We start from the raw sequence: 15,012 nt of genomic DNA on the forward strand, positions 1-15,012 counted from the left end.
AAACTGATTACTGTGACCTGCAATGGATAATTTCTGAGGTCAAATTTTCCTTTTAAAGGCTTTCTGGGGGAATAATTTTTTAAATTAAGACATAAAAGAGCCACAAATCATCATAAATGAGCCACATGTGGCTCCAGAGCCACAGGTTGAGTAACACTGGTCTAATCATTTGAAAGACACATAAATGTGTGCACTGAACTCCTTCATCTCCATGGCCACGAACACAATCAGTCATAAATGTTTAATCAGCTTTAAGAAGCTGGCCATAAGAACGAACATGTCCTGTTGTGATAGCATCACTAAAGGAGAGGAGACCAGTACGGATGTTTGGAGGCACTGGTGCGGCACTAAACTGGATTCATTACATCATTTTCAGAGCTGTTCCACACAGCTTTCTCAGGAGTGATGCTGAGACGAAGGTTACGGTCTGGTGAAGATTTATGGACTGGTTCTAAGTGATGTTTAGTCAGAATGGGAGAATCTGAAGATGGTATTGCTGTGGTCGGCATCGGATGCAATTTTCCAGGAGGTAAGTCATTTACATTTATATCAGGTAAAAGTGTGCTTTCTATGTATTTTGTACTTCTTTAAAAAACAACTTTTACAGATTTCCACTTCACCTAAATATCACAATTTTGGTTTAGATGAAACAACTTTTGTACCAAAACAGGAAATCAAGACACTTTAACTCAGTGTTACTCAACCCTGCTCAACCAAAGAGCCAACTGTTGAAAATACATTTGAACCAGCCACAATCTAAGTGGTGAAAAGTGGTGATTAAAATAAGTTAAAGTTAAGTTAAAGTCCAAAATAGTCAAAAAGTGGCAAACACTGGGAGAAAAGTGGCAAAAAATGGGTGAGAAGTGACCAAATAATGAGTTAAAAGTGGAAAAAATGTTGTAAAAGAGACTGAAAAGTGACTAAAGCGGGCAGAAATGTCAAAAAAAGGTATTTAATTACAAAAGGCAGCTTGAATGGGTGAGAAGTGGCAAAAAAGGGCAGAAAAGTGACATAAAGAAGTGGCAAAAATGGGCTTAAAGTGGCAAACACTGGGAGAAAAGTGGTAAAATCGGTGCAAAATTGCAAAACAAATGGGTTACAGGTGGTAAAAATGGTCCAAAAGTGGCAAAAATGATGAGAAAAATGGGTGAAAAGTGACTAAAATGGGCAAGAATCAGAAAAAAGTGACTAAAATGGGTAAAAAAAAGCATCAAGGAGTGGTTAAATGGGAAATTAGTAGCATTTAATTGCAAACGGCAGCATAAATGGACAAAAGGGGCATAAAAGGCAAAAAAACGGGGCAAAAAAATGCAAATAGCAGGATAAAAGTATCAAAAATGGGCTAAAAGCAGTAACAATGGAATTAAGGTAAAAATTACAAATAAAGGCAATAAAAATATGCAGACAAAAAACAGAGGTTGGCAATTAAACCTACTGTTGAAGTGTGGGAAACAAACTGATTAATGTGACTTGCAAAGGATAATTTCTGAGGTCAAATTTTCCCTTTTAAAGGTTTTCTGGGGGAATAATATTTCAAATGAATACATAAAAGAGCCACATGTGGGTCTAGAGCCATGTGTTGAGCATCACTGCTATAACTACAAAAATAGACTTCCCATTTCAAAAACTGTCTACAACCTTGCATAAAATCTACAAAATCAAGACTTCTTTAAAATAAATCCTGGAAATGTTAAAGGGGTGCGTTTAAATAATTTTAGTTTCTTTAAATGAGGTAAATATTTTCATACTACCTTCTTTTTTTTAAAACAACTCCCTTCACCAAAGTTTTGGGTTTGCAAATCTGCAGAATATTGTGATACTATTAAAGTGTACATACAAACTGAAGCACCATGTATATCTCTACTAACAGGGGAAGGGCTCGACAACTTCTGGAAGGTTCTGTTGGAGGGAAGAAACTGTTCTGTACCAGTTCCCAGAGAAAGATTTGACTTGGCCAGCTGGTATGACCCCGATGACAACAAAGCAGGAAAATCCCACACAGCCAAGGCTGCTCTGATTGAAGGGTAAGTTTGTTCAACCCTCAGGCGTCACCTTCACTTCCCACCCTTTAAAGCCATTAAGGACAAAAACGTCCACTTCCAAAAAACTGATATAAAAACTTCACAGATTCATATTTTTTCTGCTTTTTTGCATAAATCTCTTTAAAAACTTCAGTTGTACTCAAAACTACCAAAACATTCAATCATTTTGAGGATTTTAACCCTTTAAATGCCAGTTTGATTACAGCAGTGGTTCTCAAATGGTGTGGCAGGTTACACTAGTGGGCCTTGAGACCAGTCTAGGTGTGCCTTGGGAATCCAGCTGGACCCCTGAAAACCCCAGAGACTGGACCCTCCCCAGCTGTGATTTATTGATGAGTGTGTGTGTTGGATCAGTAGCATTGGTGCTAGCATCCTGGCTAACAGTTCTCTCATTTGGCAAGCTATTATTGAGTTGAAATTGGTGTTGAAATGATCATTATTCATGCTTCTTTTAACCAAGTTAACCAATTTTTCTACCCATTTTGCCACTAATTTTGTCAACTTAAATCATTTTTGCTGCTTTTTTGCAGTTTGCAAATTTTTAAAAATACTTTTGACCCATATTTTTGCTACTTTTTTGAAACTTTTTGCCACATTTAACTCATTTTTGCTACCTTTTTGACAGTTTTTACCTACATTTTTCTATTTTTTGCACATTTTTTGCTAATTTTTTCATCTCTTTTTACCACATTTTAGCAACTTAAACCCCTTTTTGCCACTTTTCTGCCACTTGTAACCTATTTTGTCACCTTTTTTGACACTTTCATTCCATTTTTGCCACCTTCTTGTTAATTTTCACTCACTTTACCTTTGTTTGGTCACTTTTTTGCCTAATTTTGCCCATTTCTTAATCACATTTAAACAATTTTAACCACCTTTTTACAACATTTAACCCCTTTGGCCACTTGTAACTCATTTTTGCCACCTTTTTGACACTTCTAACATGTTTTGCCACTATTAACCAATTTTTTGGCCCCTTGTGCCAATTGTTAACCATTTTTGACTTTGTCTTGCCACTTTTTACCCAATTTTGCCATGTTTTACCATCACTTTAACCAATTTTTGCCACCTTTCAGGCACCTTTTGCCACCCCCAGTTGTCTGAGCCCCAGAAACCTCTCCCCTTTATCCCCCCTTCTGGGCCACCTTGACTGTTATATTATTAAAAAGTCTATTTTGTATTGATATGAATATGGTGTGCCTTGAGATTTTGGCTTAACCTTAGGTGTGCCTTGGGTGAAACAAGTTTGAAAACCACTGGATTACAGGATGGTCATGTTTTTTGTGTCTAAATCAGTCCTGTTTCACAGTGTTCCCCTGAGCTATTAGAGAAATTGAAATTTGAATTCAAAAATTTGCCAAGAAAGAAACTCTGTTGCAAAACTTTAGACCATAAGCACTAACAGCCAAAAAGGTGAGAAGAGAAAGAGGAAAAATGTGCCCAAATAGACAAAAATGTCCGTAGTGATGCCCGAGGGTTAACGTTATCAAACCTTTAAAAGGAGACCAAAAACACTGCAGTACATGTGCATTTAAATAAATCAGAATGCTGATCTCAAAAGACTTTTTAAAACTGATTTTAAACCCCATGGTGCATACAGTTTAACTAAACCAGAACCAAGTTAAACTCGGTGTTTGGTGCTGCACAGAGCCCTTCTGGTTTTAGCCGTTCCTAAAATGGTCATTATCAGGTAAAGCTGTGATGATCCAGGCAGTGAAAGCAGACCTCTACTGGTTTTAATCTCCTCAGGTTCAATGATTTTGACCACAAGTTTTTTGGCATCAGTGACAGTGAAGTGGAACAAATGGACCCTCAACAAAAGCTGCTTCTTCAGGTCGTCTACAGAGCTTTAGAAAATGCTGGAATCCCTCTGGAGAAGGCCAGTGGGACCAGGACCGGAGTCTTCATAGGTATGACAGTAAAATATAGAGTCAGTGGCATTCAGTTTAACTTTGCATCATACCAGATTCCTCATATACATGTTCTACTTTATTTTAGGCCTGATGAACAGAGATTATGAGACCAACGCTGCACATGTGCACCCGAGTGTGATCAACCACTGGACCGGCACTGGGCTCGCTATGAGTATCGCAGCAAATAGAGTCTCGTACATCTTCAACTTCACTGGGCCCTCACTGTCCGTAGACTCCGCCTGCTCCTCATCTCTGGTGGCGCTTCATTTTGCCTGTCAGTCCATCAGACAAGGTCTGCGTAAGTCGAGCTGTGGTTTTAGCTTGGTTAGGATGCTGAACTACTGTCCTAGTCCCAGTATGCACTGGGGGAGAACTGATAAACTGACAGGAGCATGTCCACCTCCACTGCGCCCTCTTTAGCTAGTCATGGACCCTCGTACTGTTGACCTGGCCAGTTAGCCAGCAGAGCAAACAGGCTGTATGTCAACCAGCTTCTCATACAAGTCAGTGGAGCTTCGGTACAATTGTGGTGCACACTATCCCTCTAGCACAGGGGTTCTCAACGTTGGGGTCGGGACCCCATTGGGGGTCGCAAGACATTAAGAGGGGTCTCCAGATTCCTTAAAGAAACTAAGAACATTTTTGAATTAAACTGTTGCCACTTTTATTGACACCAATTTTAACCAATTTTCATAACTTTTTCCACTAATTTTATAAATTTTTACACATTTTTGCAACTTAAAACCCATTTTTTGTTAATTTCGCCTACTTTTCTCTGCCTGTTTTTGCCACTTCTAAGACAAATCTTGCCACTCTCTGCCTATCGTTGGCTCTGTTGGCCCATTATTGCCCTTTTAACCCCTTCTACCACTTTTTACGCCACATTTCACAGTTTCATATGCCCATAGTTACCAGTTTATATCAATTTTCTTCCCATTTCACCAAATTTCCACGTATTTTTTATTTCGGCCATTTCGGCCTCTTTTGAATCCCTTTTTTACCACTTAATATGCACATTTTTGCCACTTTAACCCATTTTTGCCATTTTGTTGTTGTTGTTGTTGTTTTGCCACTTTCATCTAATTTTTAGCATTTTTAACCCATTTCTGCTACTTTTACAGTCTAATTTCATCACCTTTCCTAACATTTTTTGCCATTAATAACTCATTTTAGCTGTTTTTAACATATTTTTCTGTTTTCAACAAAAGAATTCTCATTTTTAAGAGAGCTACCTTCTACACAAATGAATTAAAATTTGTCTCTTTGATAAGAGTGGTTATTATTCAGGTTAAATATAAAATACCACAGTACACACCAAAGGGAAACTCTGGCCTTTAGAAATTATCCATTGTAAGTCACATTAATCAGTTTGTTTCCCACACTTACAGAGTTCGCTTTAATTGTCAACCATACTGTTTTTGTCTGTATATTTCCATAGCCCTTATTTGCAATTTTTTGCCACTTTATTTCAATTTTTTGTCGCTTTTAATCCATTTTTACTGATTCAAGCCCACTTTTGCCATTTAATGCCAAGTTTTTCCCATTTTTGCCACCTTCTTGCTGCTTTTTGTCTTTTTTTAATTCACTTTGCACTCATTTTTGCCATGTCTATGTCATTCTTTTTTTACCATTTTTCGCCACCTTTTTGCTGCTTTTTACCTTTTTTTATTCACTTTGCACTCATTTTTGCCATGTCTGTCATTTTTTTTACCATTTTTTGCCACCTGTAACTCATTTTTTGTCATTTCTCTTCCATTTTTGCCAATTTCTGCCCTTATTGTGCCACTTTTTCCCTATTTTTACCACTTTTCACCCGGTTTCTGCCATGTTATGCCTACTTTGCTCCTTTTTGTCCTGTTTTCGCCACTTTTTTGCTGCTTTTTGGACCATATTTGCCACTCTCTGCTGCTTTTTGCCCACTCCTCTCACCTTTTTGCTGCTTTAAGCCCATTTAAGTCACTTTCCACTAGTTTTCCTACCATGTTTTTGCTGCTTTTTGGACCATATTTGCCACTCTCTGCTGCTTTTTGCCCACTCCTCTCACCTTTTTGCTGCTTTAAGCCCATTTAAGTCACTTTCCACTAGTTTTCCTAACGTGTTTTTGCTGCTTTTTGACCATTTTTGCCACCTGTAACTTATTTTTATTAAATTCTCACCCATATTTGCTACTTTCTGCCTTCCTTTGCCATTTTTCTCCCTATTTTTGTCACTTTTTTTGCCATTTTTCACCATTTTTGCCTCCTTTCACTTATTTTTATTGACACTTTAACCCATCTTTGCCACTTTTCACCACTTAGATTGGGGCTCTTGCAAAGGTACTTTCAACAGTTTGGCTCTTTGGTTGAGCAGGGTTGAGTTGCACTGGTTTCTGGATCAGAGCCCGGCGCAGAGACTGTGGAACATGTGCAGAAGTCCTGGGCCGGTCTGATGGGACTGAGGTGTAAACGTTAAAGTGAATCAATCTGTAGCCATGTCATAAAGACATGTCAGTAAAACTTTAGCACAGTCTCACTTTGACCAACATGTTTACATGAATTTTACGAGTCCAGTTTGAGTCAGACAGCCACAATAATTCTATGTTTTCAGACTTACGGGTAAATGTACTTCAGACCAGCCTGTAATTTAATGTTAATGTAAGGTCATGTCTCAGCATTGTTTTTCATTTTAAGGTACATGTGACTTAAAAAGTGTTTTATCTTACCAGGTGATTGTGACATGGCTGTTTGTGGAGGAGTCAACTGTATCATAGAGCCGAGGGTTTTTGTTGCTCTCAGCAAGGCCAAGATGATCTCACCTGAGGGAACCAGCAAACCTTTCTCCCACAGGGCAGATGGTTACGGCAGAGGGGAAGGCTGTGGGGTTGTTCTCCTAAAGCCACTGAAAAAGGTCAGACTACATCATAAATTAAGCACCAAACAATAAACAGACTAGAAACTATGCTCCATAAGCCAGCAACTTCAATTTCTTGTATTTCTGCTTAGGCTGAATCCTAATTCTCCTCTTAAGCCTCAACCTTACCCTCAAGCTCAACCCTCAGTCTGAACTCGCCCTCTAAACCGAGTGTAAGGACCATCTCTGGACTGAGAAATGGGACACTCCTTAATAGCAGTTAGGATTTCAGACTGTAGAGGGCAGTAATGTGCCAAAACTGTGCAGTCTGTCAATTCAGTGGAAGAAGAAGAAGAACGAGAACACGTTAATATTCATCCAAATAACACTTATAAACACCACAACCACCAACATATTCAACTGAAAGTCAATGAATTATGGGGGAAAACACGTTAGCACTGATAGTAAATGATACTGAGATTTAAAACAGTGAAAATGCTAAGTTTAAAGGCTCAAAATCTGGGATAATATATTCAAACTTACTAGCCCAAAAGGCATTTAAAGTCAAAATCATGTTTTTAAAAGGCAAATATATAAGAAAGAAAGTTTAAATCATGATTTATAAGGGTCAAAAGATGAGATAAAAATTTGAAATTATGAGTTTTAAAAGTCAAAATATAAGATAAATTTCAAAATCATGGGTTAAAAATGTCAAAGCCTGAGAAAAAAAAAAAATTTGAGTTTCACAGTTCAAAATATTACTAAAAATTTAAAATTGAGGATACAAATGGCCAAATTATGTTATAAAAATTACTCAAAATTTTAAAACTGAAGAACAAAAAAGGTTAAAAATAAGGTAAAAGTCAAAAATGTGAGTTGAAAAAGTCAAACTATGAAATAAAAAGTCAAAACCATAACTTTGCCTGATAACTGAGATGCAAAATCAAGAATATGACATGAAAACAGAAATTTATTTCCCCACATTCCTGACTTTTTATATAATTATTTTAACTTTTTCTTATTTTTTGACGGAACAAAGATATTTTAAAACATCAGGGTTAGGTTTGCATTTTTAAACTGGAGGAAATCTGCAGATCAGTGAGACAGTTATAATAAAAATATGATATGATTTGGCGGGCCAGGTACAACTGTACCACTGGCCGGATTTGGCCCCCGGGCCTTGGGTTTGACACCCCTGTACTAAGAAATTAGAGTGGTTTTCATAATTTTTAGATCTCTATTAACAAAGAAATTTACACTTATAGCTCGATTTCTTCCCCGCATTTGACGCCATCTATCTTTGAGTGATAACCCTTAACACCAGGGGAGCTCTAGGAACATCTCAGAATTGCAGGAGTATCTTGATGCAGACAAGATGGCCGACATACATCCAATCCATACTGGAAGTCTCAACCGGAAGTCTGTACATCTAAGGTTATGCTTAGGCATTAAATCCCGAGTTAGGTTCAGGGTAAGGCAGTGGGGAAGGTGATATAGTTGAGATCCAGCACCAAGGATTAGGCTTAGGCACGAAAAAGACTGACAAACACTGGCAGCTGAGTCCAACACCAAGAAGAAACTTCCACTTGGAACTTCCAGCATGGATTGGATGTATAGCGACACCCATGTTGGCCATCTTGACTGCAGTTCGGTCCCTCTCCAGAACTGAGGGAGATAAAGCCCTCAAACTCGCCCCTCAACTCAACTCTTAGGAGAATTGGGACAATCCTCGCACTTCGCGAGAATGCACATTTAGAGACTGAGGGTTAAGACTGAGGGTTAAGGGGAGAACTGGGATTAAGCCTTAACCTAAGCAATGCTCTGTAATACTCATCTGTGTTCTTGTTGTTTCTAGGCCATACAGGACCATGACAACATCTGGGGTATTATCAGCAAAACAGCTGTCAACCAAGATGGACACTCCGTAACCCCGATCACCAAACCATCCACCAAACAACAAGAGGAACTCCTGCAAAGGATCTACTCCGGATCTGACCTTGCAAATGTCCAGTACATAGAGGCACATGGGACCGGAACTCCAGCTGGAGACCAAACAGAAGCAAGAAGCATCTCAAATATCATCGCCAAGGCCCGACCTCCCACTTCAAAGACATTGAGGATTGGCTCAGTGAAGGGCAACATAGGACATACAGAATCAGCCGCTGGAGTGGCCGGACTCATTAAGGTTCTCCTTATGATGAAGCATGAGACCATGGTCCCAACAGTTTTCTACTCTGAAGAGACTGCCGCTGTAGATGCCAGAGCACTGAACGTTAAGGTCTCAACAGAAGCAGAAAAGTGGGAAGCACCCGGTGAAAGGATTGCCGGAGTTAACAGCTTTGGCTTTGGGGGTACAAATGCTCATGTCATTGTCAAACAGCACAAACAATCATGCCCCAAGCAAGGGCATGATGCAAAACAGGTTAGGTATTTTGTCTTGTCAGCTAATTCACTGAAATCACTTACTCTAATGATAAAAGACACCATCAAAGAGCTAGAAGCAGACAGCAAAACTGATCTGGACTCTCTGTTGTACACAGCCGCGTGCAGGAGAAGCCATCTAAAACATAAATACAGGAAGGCAGTTGTGGTTTCATCCATAGCTGATCTTAAAGAGAAGTTAAATGCCACTGTAGGTAAGAATATTAGCCAGTCTCACTCAGATCCAAGGTTAGTGTTTGTTTTTTGTGGTAATGGCGTCACCTACCATGGAATGTGCAAACAGCTACTAAAACACGAACCTGTATTTAGGGGAAAGGTGAGGGAGATTTCACAGCTTTTCCAAAGACTGAACAAGTTCAGTGTCTTAGACAGACTTGAGAGTGAATTGGAGGGCCGTGACTCCCCAAATCCAGATGTTGTCCAACCACTGCTCTTTGCTATCCAAGTTGGGATTACCAGCTTGCTCAGACACTGGGGTGTCAGGCCAGATGTCATACTCGGACACTCTGTTGGGGAGGTTGCAGCTGCTCACTGTTCTGGCCTCTTGTCTCTTGAGGATGCTGTAAAAGTCGTACATGTCCGCAGCTCTCTGCAGAGCAGAGTCACTGGAGGGAAGATGCTCGTGGTGAGCAACGTGGCGGTATCGCAGGTAGCTGCTTTTCTTCCCAAATACTCTGGTAGAATCTCTTTTGCAGCCTTTAACAGCCCACAGTCCTGTACCCTCTCAGGTGATGCAGATGCAATCGAGAGCCTTCGCAAGGAGCTAAGTGCTTCAACCGACCACAAGAAGCTTTTCCTTCATTTACTGGATGTACCTGCTGCTTACCACAGCCACATGATGGACCCAGTTCTCAAACAGGTCGAGGAGACCATCGGATCCTTACAGGTGAATGGCCTTGACGCAGAGTTGTTCTCAACAGTGACAGGAAAGGAAGCTCAGCAAGGCGATTTCTGCACTGGGAAATACTGGGCTAGAAACATCCGTGAGCCAGTAGCTTTTGAGCAAGCAGTGAGATCAGCAGCACAAGGAAAGAAGAATAGAAGTCCTATCTTTGTGGAGATAGGACCGAGAAGAGCACTGCAGAGAAACATCATGGAGACTTTGGGTGATGAAACAGCTGTTCTTGCATGTGCACAGCCAGGAAAAGATCATGAAATATTAGTTTCTGTTGTGTCCAGGCTCTTTGAACTGGGAGTCCATGTAGATTGGGACATCTTCTACGGAAGATTTTTGACCATGCCTCTTCCAATTCCAAAATACCAGTTTGATTGTTTGAGCAGAGATGTCATCATCGGGGCGGCACAGAAAAACACAAGCATTCACCCTGTGCTCTTTCAGACAGGAAGTGAAAGGAACATCTACAGCTGTGATCTGACGTCTGACTCTTCTTTCTACCTGAAGGAACACAAGCACAATGGTGTACCGATCATACCTGGTGCTTTCTACGCTGAGCTGGGTTTAGCTTCATTCATGGCCAGTGCTAAACCAAAAGTACCGCTCAGCTCATTACAGCTCAGCATCAGCTTTCACAGTCCTTTTGTTCTAACTCAGAACTCCCCTGAAATGAGAGTGCAGCTACAGACAACAGGCACAGGAGCACGGTTCGAAGTACACTCCTCCTCTGCAACATACGCATCGGGTACAGTAGTTTTAAGGAAGCAGAGGCTGATAGAGGAGCAGTGCATTTCACGTAGCTCCATCTTGGAAAGGTGCAAATCTGTAGTGAGTGCCCACAGGTTCTATGAGTGCCTCTCTCAAGGAGGCTTTCAGTATGGAGCGGTCTTTCAGAATAAGGGAGATGTATACTATGGTGAAGAACTTAAAGAGGCCTTTGCAGTCGTTACAGCTCCAGAAGAAATCAGGTCTCAGTTGCACGACTACTGCATTCATCCTGTTTTGCTGGATTTCATGATGCAGCTTCTTCCAGTTACAGTACAGCACATTTTTGCAGGTCGACTAGGGTTTCCAACCAAAATAGGAAGTCTGTCTGTTTGTGAACCCTTGCAAGATGAGATGATTGTCTATTTGAGAGCAACAAACGTAGGGACGGATCACTTTGAGGTTTGTGGCTGCTTTGCAGATAAAGAAGGGAGAGTTTTGGTTGAAGTTAAGCATGTGATACTCAAGTATCTCAGAAGTGCCACTCATGTGGTTGAGGAGTATTTCTATCACAACGCTTTCAGTGTTATTCCGAAAGGCCTCGCGTCTGCACCTCCTCCAAGGGCCTTGGTCTTTAGTGACCACATAGGGATCACAAATGGCCTCCAACAATTTTTGGACTCACGGTCTAGATACATTTCCTGCACTTGTGCAAATGATCTCTTGAGCCACGGGTTTCCATCTCTATTGGTGAATCTCAACATAACAGACATAAAGGAAAACTTTGATGAGATCTTATTTTTGTGGGGTAAAGAAGACCTCACTTCACTGGCTGCTGATGTCGTCCTGAAGAACTTGGTGTGCTCCTGTGAGATTTTACGACAAATAGTCGTAGAGTTGAAACAAATTCACTTCCCAAACCCCATCAGAACAATCACCTTTTGTTCATCTGACCTCACCGTGGGCCACATAAATCCAGGCTTTGCTCTTTCTGGTATGACAAGATCACTTGCTGCAGAGATACCAGACCTTCCATTTCAGCTCATTGATATACACTCTATCACTGCCCAGGACATTGAAGCGCTCTCTAAGGTCCTCAGGTCCTGCCCTTGCAGCAAGTACCCCGAGCTTGTGGTCAAAGACGGGCTGATTCTGAAACCTGCAATTGTCCGTACTCCACCTGAAATCTCAGACTCTCCAAAGGCTTCTGTAGCGTCTGAGTATCACGTGCTCCAAACAGCTGATGCATATCAGATGGTTCATCTGAATTCCGTTCACTTTAAAGAGAAGGCCGAGCCACTCAGTGATACATCAGTTGAAATTTGGCCCACTCAGATATGTGTTCATTCATCTGACTACTTCCCTGTCAGTGATTCACACCTGAGATTTGGCGAGACGCTTTACTGGAACAAACACTCATCGCAGAACCACAAGATGCTGGCTCTTGACTTCAATGGGACGATTACGGCAGTGGGAAAAGATGTCAGGAAACTTAAAGTGGGGGACCGTGTGGCTTCTTGCTATCCTGTGGTGGCAGCCAGCAGGGTCAGGGTCCCAGAGGACGTGTGCTACAGTACCAAACGGTTCCAATTCCTCCAAAAACAACCCTGCGTTTCCTACTTCGCATTGGCGTGGGAGATCCTGCACCAAGCCTTGCCCAGAGCCAAAGGTAATCTAGGAATCATATCTCCAGTGCCAGATTCTGCTCTGGTGAAAGTCTTGGCTCTCATCTTTTCCAAATTGGGTTGGAATGTGATTGCTGGAACACACTGCAATGGCACTTTTGTAGCTGCAAGTCAAATTGATGCATTTGTCATCCTGCCTCCACTTTATGAAGCTCTGACTCCCAAAATCTGCAACTTTCCAGGTGTTCGACATGTCGTCTTTGTTTGTGATTCTCACATGCAGCACTTGCTATCTCAGGATGTGTTCTACAGCCTGAAGGAAAGCGTTCATGTGCAGACGATTCAGATGCCACTCGTTTTGCAAAAAGGATCCTTGAGAGCTAAAGGGCCACGCATTTATAAGTGGCTGAAGATCTTGAACTTGAATGGAAAAGTTGCTCTGGAAAGCTACACCTTTAAGAGCAAAAAATCTGGAAGCATCAACTCAGAGAAACCACAATCATACTTCAGCTCAAAGAAGCTGGCTGTTGTTGCTTTAGAGGAAAATATCAGCAGTACTCGGTCTGACATTCCATCGCTGCCGTCACAGAAACAGTTGTTCCAAAAGAGAGCAGTGTATATTGTGGCTGGCGGTCTCTCAGGTCTAGGCTTTGAAACAGTCAGGTTTATCTCACAGAGAGGTGGTGGGTATGTTGTTATACTCTCCAGGAGCAAATGCACACCAGAGGTACAGCAGGAGATACACAGCATAGAGAATCAGTGTAGAAACTGCATCACAACCATGGAGTGTGATATATCCTTGTCCCGGTATTTACACAAAGTCATCAATCTCATTGGCCAAAAGTTCTCAAACTGTCCAATCAAAGGAGTTTTCCACAGTGCAGTCGTCCTGCACGATGGTCTCATTGAGACCCTTGACAGATCCCTTTATGAGAAAGTCCTCAGACCTAAAGTAAACGGTGCGCTGAATTTGCACCATGCAACCCAGCACTGTCCGTTAGATTACTTCGTGTGTCACTCCTCCATCTCAGCTTTTCTGGGAAACGCCGCCCAAACCAACTACGCTGCTGCCAACACATTCCTCGACATGCTCTGTCACTACCGTCGCAAACTCGGGCTCCCCGGACAGTCGATCAACTGGGGCGCTCTAAACCTCGGTCTGCTCTTGAACAAAGATCACTTCCAGCGGTTTCTCGAAGCAAAGGGGATGATGGTGTTGGATGTGGCTGAAATTCATCAGAGCTTGGAGCAATGCCTTCTGCTCAATCGACCACAACAGGCTGTGTGTAGGTTTCACTTCAGAAACATCAGGTACAACATCCTGTCTCAAAACGCAGCCTTGACTACACGCCTGACAGCTTTAGTAGAGGAGGCGTTCCAGAAATCTAAAGAGATGGATTCTCGGTTTAAGCCGACTGCATCTGTGTCACCAACAGATTTCATTCTTTCTCTGCTTTCTGAGACAACCGGCATAGAAGAAAGGGAGCTGGAGGAAGAATGTCTTATTTCAACTTTAGGGATCGATTCGATGCAAGCCATGACTCTGCAGAATGTCATCTTTCAGGAGAGAGGTGTGAACGTGCCTTTGGTGAAACTGTTGGATCCAAATGTCACTGTATCATCAGTAGCAGCTCTACTGAGTGAGGCTGAAAATATTAGTGATAACCCAAAATCACTTCTGATTCAAGACATGGATGATGTTTCGACTAAACTATAAAAGGCCAACTAGATGCAGGAATGTCAAACACACTGGACAATAATCGTGCAGACTGGCTGAATGGTTGGTGTACTTTCTGGAAGATTCATTTCCTGGTTGACAACAGAATGAAAAAACAGGAAAAACTCTCGTTATTACATTTTTTGTTTTTGACCAAAAAGTCAAAACGGAAAAACGAGCCATTGTTCTGTTTTTCCATTTTTGACCAAGAATGGAGAGATGGAAAAACGAGTTGTTTTTCCATTTCTTTCTCTTTTTTTTGACCAAAAAGAAAAAACAGAAAAAAACTGCCATTATTCCTTTTTTTTTTTTACCAGAAAAGGAAAAAAATTTAAAAACTAGTCACTATTCATTTTTTTACCAAAAATGGGAAAAACAGAAAAACGAGTCATTTTCCTTTTTTTTTTTTTCGCCACAAATGGGAAAAATGGAAAAACTAGTTGTTTTACTGTATTTTCATTTTGGTCACAAAAACAGAAAAAAGAATAACAACAATTTAAAAAACAGGGTCGAATTTTTCTTTGTTTCAATTCCATTATTTTCTTTTCTTCATTTAATGGAATTCCCGAGGAAAGGAAATCATGTGTCCACTGGGGAAGGGGAGCCTTTCAAAGTAAAAGCCTCCGTGTCAAAACAAGAGCCATCCATTGTGTTTAAGTGTATGATAATAGTTGTGTGTATATATATATATATATATATATATATATATATATATATATATATATATATATACAGTGCTTAACAAATGTATGAGACCACTCTAACCCTAACCAAAGTAAGGTTTCTGCCACAGCTGCCCTAAATTAACAGCATTGGTAATTACCAAAATCATTTTTGATGTTTC

The 15,012-nt window shown here is 40.9% G+C and overlaps 1 protein-coding gene across 1 annotated transcript; it reads left to right on the top strand.

The window, feature by feature from the left end:
* The first annotated feature begins 471 nt into the window (after positions 1-471).
* Positions 472-14,168, top strand: LOC121527753 (phenolphthiocerol/phthiocerol polyketide synthase subunit C-like). Its single transcript, XM_041814816.1, has 6 exons — positions 472-529; positions 1,871-2,024; positions 3,792-3,952; positions 4,041-4,247; positions 6,660-6,841; positions 8,640-14,168. The coding sequence occupies exons 1-6, from the start codon at positions 472-474 to the stop codon at positions 14,166-14,168; spliced, it is 6,291 nt and encodes a 2,096-aa protein (XP_041670750.1).
* The last annotated feature ends 844 nt before the right edge of the window (positions 14,169-15,012 follow it).

The sequence above is a fragment of the Cheilinus undulatus genome, linkage group 19 (assembly GCF_018320785.1).
Source record: "Cheilinus undulatus linkage group 19, ASM1832078v1, whole genome shotgun sequence".
Taxonomy (NCBI): domain Eukaryota; kingdom Metazoa; phylum Chordata; class Actinopteri; order Labriformes; family Labridae; genus Cheilinus; species Cheilinus undulatus.

What these genes read in the sequence shown, in the direction of transcription:
- LOC121527753 (XM_041814816.1), top strand. Translation starts at nt 472, where the DNA reads ATGGGAGAATCTGAAGATGGTATTGCTGTGGTCGGCATCGGATGCAAT. An exon ending in CTGTCAGTCCATCAGACAAG is followed by an intron (nt 4,248 to 6,659) that starts GTCTGCGTAAGT and finishes TTATCTTACCAG; the next exon opens with GTGATTGTGACATGGCTGTT. An exon ending in TCCTAAAGCCACTGAAAAAG is followed by an intron (nt 6,842 to 8,639) that starts GTCAGACTACAT and finishes TGTTGTTTCTAG; the next exon opens with GCCATACAGGACCATGACAA.